This window comes from Pteropus vampyrus, unplaced genomic scaffold (genome assembly GCF_000151845.1).
Source record: "Pteropus vampyrus isolate Shadow unplaced genomic scaffold, Pvam_2.0 Scaffold48, whole genome shotgun sequence".
Taxonomy (NCBI): domain Eukaryota; kingdom Metazoa; phylum Chordata; class Mammalia; order Chiroptera; family Pteropodidae; genus Pteropus; species Pteropus vampyrus.
The window spans coordinates 5,654,702-5,663,808 of record NW_011888829.1 but is presented as its reverse complement, the minus strand read 5'-3'; the positions used below and the strand labels follow the sequence as shown (position 1 = coordinate 5,663,808).

Below are 9,107 nucleotides of genomic sequence, written 5' to 3'. Positions count from 1 at the left end.
TGTGGGAGAGACAAGAATCTGAATTAAGGCAGTAGAAGTAGAAAGGACACTGAAGATGAAAACATTTAAAATATTTGAGATAGACAGTTACTAATTGAATATTAGAAGTCTGGAATGACTGCTGGGTTTATCACCTGGTTGGGGGGATATCAAGGCCATTAACTCTAATAGGAAAAGGGACAGGAGGAGCTGTACCTTAAGGAGTCGAACGTATGAATCATAGGACTCTGGAAATCAGGGGAGGGGGCTCAGAGTAGGAGACCTGAGAATCATCAGCATTGGAGTCTGTGCAATCCTCCAGAAAGAAAAGAGAGAGAAGAGGAAGGCCGAGAGTGGAACCCTATGTAAGTGGCAAGCATGTGGGGGGATTCGGGGAAGGAAACTGGAAAGGACTGGTCAGAGAAGTAGGAGAAAGGAGCGTAAGATAGGGAAGCCAAGGCAAGAAAGAGTCTTGAGAACGTGGGCATGGTTTTGCTGCCAAAATGTTAAGTGGGAAGAGGCCTAGCAAGCGCTCCTTAGCTTTGCCGGAGGGTCACTGGAGACCTTGGCCCTTACGGTTTTGTGACATGACGAAGGCAGAAGCCTACTACAGTGAGTTGAGTGAACAGGAGGTGAAGACAGGGAGCTGAAGGATTAAAAGGCAACTGTGGCAGAGCTTGGTTGCTAAGGGAGATGATGATAGCTATAGCTCGAACATGCAGGACCGAAGAGACCCACATACTGTGTAGCTGGAGGAGTGACAGGTGGGAGGATGACAATGGAGAGTGACTGGTCAAAATCACAGGCAAAAGAAGGCAAAATTGATGGCTCCCGAGGAAACAGAGGGAGTGGGAGCCTGCGTGTGGGGGAGCAGGCTTCCTCCCAGACCCAAGCGAGAAGCGTCAGGACAGGTGCAGAGTGGTTAGTGTCTGGTCGTTACTGCTTTGCCTCAAAAGTAAGAGAGAAAGGTGCTCGCTTCGGCAGCACATATACTAACATTGGAACGATGCAGAGAAGATTACCGTGGCCCCCGCACAAAGATGACACGCAAATTCGTGAAGCGTTCCGTATTTTTAAAGAGGTACAAATGAGTAATTGACAAACGGTCATGGGAATGGGGAGCACAGCACAGGGAATGCAGTCAGCATTCATGTAGAGACTAGGTGGAGAACCACATGAGAGAAGGAGCAATTAGGGGGATCGTTTTATAAACTGTATAAACGTCTAACCAATGTACTGTATAGTTGAAACTAATGAGTGGAAAAGGGGGCGGGGAGGAAAAGAGAAGGGCATCTGCTGAGAGTTAGGACGAGGGAACAGAGGCACTGGACAGCTTGAGGAGAGCGACGAAGAGCTGACCAGCCACGGTGGGGAGTTGAAAGGCAGCTGACGAAGAATGGGAGGCTGTTATGGCCCTGAAGTCCAGCTAACAGACGGCTTTCGAGTGGCACCAGGATGCATGTCTGTGGGGGCCAGTCCCAGCCCACTCAGCAGGTCAGGGGGAGAAGGAGGGTCATTAATCATCCATCCGTGGTGGGTGCTTGCACGCCTGTACCGGGCCCTGAATTCCTCCCTTCCCACTTGCGCTTCAGTTATTTTGAACTCTGTCTTTCTCCCAATGGGCCACGCTCGCCTTTGCCTTTGGGAGTTCGCACATGTTTTCCCTGCCTTCAGCACCCTTGTTGGCCCTTTTTTGCCCACTAGAACTGACATAAAACGAGTTCCTTGCTTATAGTCAAAGCACCCTGCCTACCTCTCTTGTAATATTTATCAGATTCCCGAAATTGCGTATGTACTTGTCTGGCTTGTGCTTCGCCTGCCATAAAGATTTTCATTCCAAATGAATGATGAACGTGACACAATCTCTGCCACAGCACAGTACTTGGCTGTGAACTTGATTCAGGTTTGGGTGCATATGTGGTAGTTGCAGTCAGGGGACATGGAATCAGAGACTTGAGGTAGAGAGACACTGAACTTGCTCATGGGAGACCCGGGAGGGAAAGAAGTAAGGTCAGGAGGAGGCAGACTCTGAGAAAGGGAAGGACGAACGGACCGGAGGTTCTCTTGTGGTCAGAAAACGAGTCCAGTAAGCACCGGAAAGGCTAACGCACAGGCAGTGTGGGATCAGGGGGGTCACAGAATGCCAGGCTCCCGGGTGCCTAGGCTGGAGCAGTTTGGCATGATGACCAGGTCCAGAGCATGGCCGTGGGCGTGAGCGGCAGAGGTTGAGTGGAGATCAGTTCTATGGTATGTAGAGTTGAGAAAGAAAAGAAACGTGTGCATGTGCTTGGGGTAGTAGCTGTGATGAATGGCCATCCTCGGGGATTCCGAAGCCACCTAAGATGAAGATAGGGCTTAAAAGGTCTGAAAATGACCAAAGACAGAAGGGAAAGGCCTAATACTGACAGATGGCAGGAACCTGAAAGGATGCTTGAGAGGGTTTCGGGGAGAGTCTTGCGTTGGGGTCTGGGAAAATGCTGACAGTGTGGCTGGTCTCTGTGTCAATGGCCACGATGAAAAACACATCCACCTACTACAAGGGGTGCAATATCGTCTCATATCCAGGAAATGGAGGGGGCGGCTCAGGCAAATGTCAGAGATTTCGGTGGAAGGTTTTGGAGGGAAGGTAGCATCCGCACCTCTATTCCTTCCTGGGCCTTATATAAGAAGTTGGAACTTTATTTAGAAAAGTAAATATCTGTCTCCTATTTTGTGAACAAGTTGATGGGTACGGATGAATGAAACATTAAGATGCAGAATTTCCAACTTCCTCAATTAATAGTAACAACTGTCATTTATTGGGGACACTTGCTATGTTCTAGACACTGTTAACTTTATATACACTTTTTCTTCCCCATTCTCCCCAAACATTAAGAGAAGATAATAATATTTCTTATTCATAGATGAAGACTGTGAACTCAGAGAAAACTTTATCTGCCCAAAGTCATATATCCAAAATGGTAGATCTTGGGTTCAAACCAAGCCTGCCCAGCTACAAAGGCTGTGTGTGATATTTGCTTCCCTGGGCCAGTGGAAATTTGGGGAGAAAGAAAATCTTTACGGTAGCACAAGCCTACGTACCTATGTTCTTGGTACCAGCAGCCTGAGCAGCGTTTGTAGTTCCTGAATTAATACAGAAGACCTGGAAAAGGCATCTTGCTGTCGCGGTCCACACGCTAGTCATGGTTAGGTGTACAGGTTGACTGCTATCACTGCACTTTGTGTCCTCATGCTGTTGTTAGTTTGAATGTGTTGGTTATTATGGAGTCAAAGGCAGCACAAGCCCAGCGCTGAGCCACCTGTCATCTCTTCTCTCTGTCATCACTGCGGAAAGGGCGTGTTGGGCCATCACTGGTCCCTGCATAGCTATAGACCAAGGGCCTATCTCCTTACAGAAATGATTATTACTCTTTTAATAAATGTTACCAATTATGTAAATCCAGCAAAATTAGCTAATAGCAAACAAACTGAGGACCTGTTTTCTCCAGCAAGAATACCAGATTTACAGAAGTTATTGCTTCGTTTCAATGTAACTATCCTATGGGCTGTGGACAAGCAATCAAGTGTAGTGGTTAAAATTGCTCTGGGGTTGGAAAGATTTGGGTTTGTATTCTGGCTCTATTGCCTACTGGCTGTGTGGTTTCCCGCAAGTTAAGCTCCATAAGCCTTAGTTTCTTCATCTGTAAAATAGAGTTAAGAGTACCTACCTAAGGTTGTCAGAAGATTAAATGAGTTGATCCACTGAGAACGCAGCACAGTGCCTGGAAAGGTGACACACTCAGTCAGCGTAATGATCAGCACTAATATTGATGAGCTTGCTGCTGTGTTCGTGGGTTCGTTCCACTTTGAACACCTAATACAAGTGACCACCTGAAAATTTAGTAGCGATAGAAACACTGCTTCGGTGGCTTTATCTTTAATCATACGTAATATGTTTGCGTCTTGAACACGATTTTCCTTGGGGCTGGTAAGTTTTGGAGCGCTCAGCTCCTGGGTACGTACTATACGGAATAAGTGCTGGACGTGACGAGGTCGATCGTTTGTTTTGTAATGGTAGTCTCCTCTTTGTCCATCTCTCTGATATTTTTTTGCAGGAGGAATTTGATGGGGTGCTGCGAGAGGAGGCCGTGGCTGAGGCGCTCTACCATCTGGGGCGCTCAGGTTCTGGGACTGAACAGGTCTACCTCAATCTGACTTTATCGGTGAGTGTGATGACATCGCCTTTGGCTGGCTCCATCTTGACATCGGTTGGACCATAACCGTTTTCTCTGGTACTCGTAGCTTTTGTGGTGGCTCCAGATTTCAGTCTTGTATTTGATGGAGTCTGGCGATGAGAGTTATTTATGTAAATGTTAGACATCAAAGAGCCCTGGCCAATCCAATAATGAGCTCCTCAAATTCCTTTGTTTTCATTCCCTTCACAGTCTGTTTCTTTCATCTTGAGTAGTCTATATTATAGTAATCAATGCCTCTTTCCAGAAGGTCGAATTTGATTTTGTAAAACCAATCAAAGACTAAGATTTTCTCTCTGATTAGTGCCAGGACTAAAATTTATATCTGAATCCAAGGGAACAAAGGATTTTGGTATTGACTCCCCTCCTGCCCCCGACCCCAGTATGTCAAGAAATAAGTAGCTTTGAGCTTTCTCTCACTTTCGAAAAGATACCTATAATTAATGGGGAAAAAAGTATTGTTATTCATAGTGTAGCACAGAATTTTGGCTCCAATTTTATCATGAGAGGCTTGTAAGAACCGGATACTTCAGCTTCTTTCCCATTTTGTTTTCTATAGTCCTTGAAAAACAATTTAACTCCTTTTGCTTCCTTACATTGTAAAGCATGAAATATTCCTTGGAGATCCACAGAGTAAATGCAGATATATAGGCGGAAAAAAGCACACTAAACTTTTGCTTGGCCCAAGTGTATAAAATCATAGCAAGGCTGTTCTGTCTTGGATTTGAACTAGGAAACTATTGGGGAAATGTTAAGCCCTTTTCACCCATGCTGGCTGCATGGCATGTCCTTTGAGGACAGCACATTAAAGCCCTAACTATTTTCACTTCGTAACATTTTGTAAATGGCTCAGCCGGCCCTGAAGTATAACGCAGGGAGCACCCTGTGTGAATCTCACTGTGTTAGGCATTGGACTGGTGGATAATTCCGCAGCCAGTACATCTCCACGCAAGTCCCTTTCAATCGATAGTCTACTTATGTACATAGCGCTATGGCTTAAATTGATCTACCAAAAAAAAAAAAAAAAAGCAATTCTTTAAATCTTGTTTCAGCTGGATGGACTGAAGCTTAGCTTACTTTGCCACTGACCTCCTTACATCTGAGCTATTACACGTGGAATTACTTTGCCTTCATAACCTGTCTTACTGAATACACTTTCTTAGTGTTGCCTGGTTTAGTGATTTTTTCCCCCCTTATGTGTTAGTTATGTTATACGAGTTCTTTTGTTTGTTTTTTACTTTCTCTAATTACTTGTATAAACTTCAGTACGTATCTTCTCTCGTACTGAAGTCTTAAGTTTCTTAAAGGCACGATACAGTTCTTCACTATTGTATTTCTCATCACGCCAATCACAATGCCTTGTACATAGTAGGTTTGCATAGTATTTATTACTGTTTTAATGGCCTTCATTAAACACTCCTATCATTATTCTGTTTGAGAACCTGCGTATTATAATGGCACGTCACCGGTTAGCTTTTTCCAACTCTGACGTCACAAAGTAAAGCAGGGATAGGAGTCTTTGTTCCGAGGCACCAGATTCCCCTCCAGCCCCACTTGAAGTTCATTGGAAGCAAAATGTCATGGAAAGAATCTTGGACAAGGATTCAAGAGACTTGGTTCTGCTTCCCTGTCCCTAATTTGCTCTGTGATCTTAGGTAATGGACATACCTCTCTGTACTTCATATTTCTTATCTCTGCCCTAGGGATTTCACACGTTTGTTTGATCAGATAAGATTGTCGTGGGAGAGATTTGAAAATAAACCCTGGGGAAGTGTAGGCAGTGGTGGGGCCGATGATCCGATTAGGTTTGAACGCTCTTTAACGTCTCATTTAAATCCTAAGCAGTCACCTTTTTTTTCTTCTACCTGGCAAAGGCTTTGGCTTTATTACTATTACACGTTTTTTAAAAATATAAAACTCTGTTCTGAAGGTCTTCATGACACTGCTTTCATTTGCCTTTTTAGTAGTATTTGTTCTTGCTAACAACACTAATTTTCTAAGCTGTTATTCAGAGGACTGCATTTTTTAAATGGGGCATGTAGTCTGTTTTGAGATCCTATTAGTGGGCTTCAGATTTTGTCCTCTCACATCTCTATTTTTGAAAGAAAGTCGGGATTTCTTTTGTCACCTGTTGTTTCCAGATGGTGTGAGAAGGCTGAGTACTACTAACCTGTTAAAGCAACATTAAAGTCTTTCACTTTTTATTTTCTCAGGGTTGTGATTTAACTGACATTAGCATTCTCAATGGATATGTTCACTTACAGAAGTTGGATCTTTCATTAAATAAAATTGAAGGTATGTAACTGTCATTCTAGTAAATTGATAGAGCACCGAATCATTTCAAAATTTAAGCTTTGCAGTATGTAATGTAGTTTAATACCACAAAACTTGATATAAGTGCTGTTGTGGACAATTTACATCTCGATCCTCCACCTCCATGTAGAAAAGGCACCAATAACTGATGACTATAGGAAAAGTCAAGGTCAGCAAACGCACAACATTATGCTGTGGTTCAGAGGCACTCAGTGATACCGAAGAATATCAGATGGAATGTTTGCTTTTTTCTTGTTAAGAGACGGGTCATTACTTCTTTAATACTTCTTGAATATTTGATGATTCCCTTTGCTTTCCCTTTATTAGTTTATTCAGTGTAGATGAATTAGTTTTCATTTTTTCCCTTTAATGGACTCTTTATTTTGCATTGCATCAACATTTTAATCCTGGCCAGCTACTTGTGTTCTTATTCGAGCATCAGTGACTCACAAATTAATTTTTTTCTTTACTTTTACTGTTGCTGTATATTTAGTGGATTCTTTAAACCTAACTTTGCTATTCATAGGTCTTTATAATCTATTTGCTGTGACACCTTGCTCACATTTAATGAAATTAGTCTCATTTTCTTCAAAGCTTGATCTTTGTTTCTAATTTTCTGATCTTATTTGAAGTTAAAGTATATAGTTTCTTTTCTTTAGACTTCTAGGAAAGGGAGCAAATTCTTATTTCTGCCCTGCTTTCTTCATTGACAATCAAATCTTTCCACTCCTTTCTTTAGTCTGTCTTTTTTTTGACAATTAAATGTTGCTGATACAGTCTTCTCTGGCTTATTTTTTTTATCCCTCTCATATGACTGCAGTAATTAAAATCCACTTTCATTTCAGTGGCTCAGAAATATTCTAGCATATTTTAATTCTTAAAATGCTATTGTTTTGAAAAACTTTATTTTTTAGTTTTATAAGACTTTATGATGGAAAATTACAAACGTGTGTACAAGTATAGAGACTACTGTTATGAATATTCAGGTTCAATAATTATCAGCCCATTGCCTATCTTGCTTCATCTCTACCTCTCTGCCCCCATTCCCAGGATTATTTGAAAGCCAATCCCAGATGTCATATTATCGTAAAGACGTTTTTAGTGTTACCAGAAGGAGCTCTCCCCACACCTCCAAAGTTGGTTTCATTTACTGGATAAGGAATTGCAGAATGGTGGGAGGCTTCAACAATGCTAGTGCTAGTGAAGAAGAAAGAGATGTGGCTTCATACTTGTCACTTGAGCAAGGAGTCCACAGTTGCAAATGAAGCTTTCTTCTTCACATCAGTCTTCTTTAATCTTTTGTGGCTCATTTTATTAACTCATGAAATATTTGAGAACCTACTGTGTATAAGATACAGTATATTTTTCTTTTGGTGAGGACAGTTTTATTGATCTGATGTAGACCAGATCTCAACTTGTATCAGAATCACCTGGGTGTGTGTGTGTTAGGAAGGGGTTGCGGGGGCGGCGGGGGGCAGTCTGGTAAAACATAGATGACTACGCCCCTCCTTCAGAGTTTCCCATTCAGCAGATCTGGGGTGAGAATTGAGAATTTGAATTTCTGGTTAGTTCCTGGGTGAAGGTGATGCAGCTGGTCCAGGACACACTTTGGGAACCGGGCATGTAGATGTGAGGTGCTCCTGCCATCTGGTGGGCACAGAGGTCACTACACCAATTAGGGAATTAAAGGGCCTGCCTGTGTTGGAAGCCCGGCAACACAGACCATGGTTTTTTCTGTTAGTGATTTGAGCATTGTCCATCTACAGGCTATGAAATGTACTTGCCATCTCTTTATCTCCATGTAAGATCAGCTCCAAGGGGGCACAGGGGCAATGGAGATTAAGAGTTGAGACCACTATTGACAGACACGGGGCTGAGCTCAAAATGGACAAATAGGCAAAACCTGTAAAGCAATGACAGTTTCTCCTTAAGTTTCCCCTCATAGTCAGCCCTCTTCTATTTGCTCTTTAATACCCACCAAAGCGTTGATGTTTCAATGTATTGTCCTTTCTAGAACAATTTCATTAAAAAAGACAGGCCCGAGAAGGTTGCGGTTTAGACCAAGGAAGAGAAGTAGAAACTGGTGAAGAAGACCTTCTGGTTTCAGTGACTGTAACGGCTAGTTGTGTGAGCTGGACTGAGAGAGAAGATGTTGTTATCATTACCGTTTTCGGATGGGGGAACAAATTCTTGGTACAGACAGAGTAGCAAATCCTCATCAATGATTCCCCGAGTCTATTTCCCATTCATCCTCCTGTCCTGAAATGCTCCTGCTGTGAAGTGTTGGCCAAGGACAGTATAATGCTTTACTAATTTTATGTTTTATATATAATTTCATTAGGAGTGAGTGTTAGCACTATAGTCCTTAATTAGTATTCAAGATTCAGAATATTTGCTTGGGATAAAATGTAAAACTCAGACAGACATTTGAGCCAATCCAGAGTCGAAGTAAAATGATAGCAATAATTTAAATCGCTTCAAATAATTAACGAGATTTAGGATTAAGTCCAACTAAAACAAAGTTAAATTAAATTTATAACAAAGAAAGTTCTCTAATTGTGGGCTTTCTGAAAAGACCCAGTT

The 9,107-nt window shown here is 42.4% G+C and overlaps 1 protein-coding gene and 1 non-coding gene across 7 annotated transcripts in view; both read left to right on the top strand.

Moving 5' to 3' along the window:
• LRGUK (leucine rich repeats and guanylate kinase domain containing) overlaps nt 1–9,107 on the top strand; it is an 82,879-nt gene that overhangs the window by 4,542 nt on the left and 69,230 nt on the right. For all 6 annotated transcript variants that reach the window (XM_023530307.1, XM_023530308.1, XM_023530305.1 and 3 more), the window contains exons 2-3: nt 4,074–4,181; nt 6,425–6,506. In XM_023530307.1, the coding sequence (XP_023386075.1) occupies nt 4,074–4,181; nt 6,425–6,506 (190 nt within the window). The remainder of the gene's footprint in view (nt 1–4,073; nt 4,182–6,424; nt 6,507–9,107) is intronic.
• LOC111739232 lies at nt 948–1,054 on the top strand. Its single transcript, XR_002780182.1, has one exon. It is a non-coding gene; the product is annotated as a U6 spliceosomal RNA (small nuclear RNA).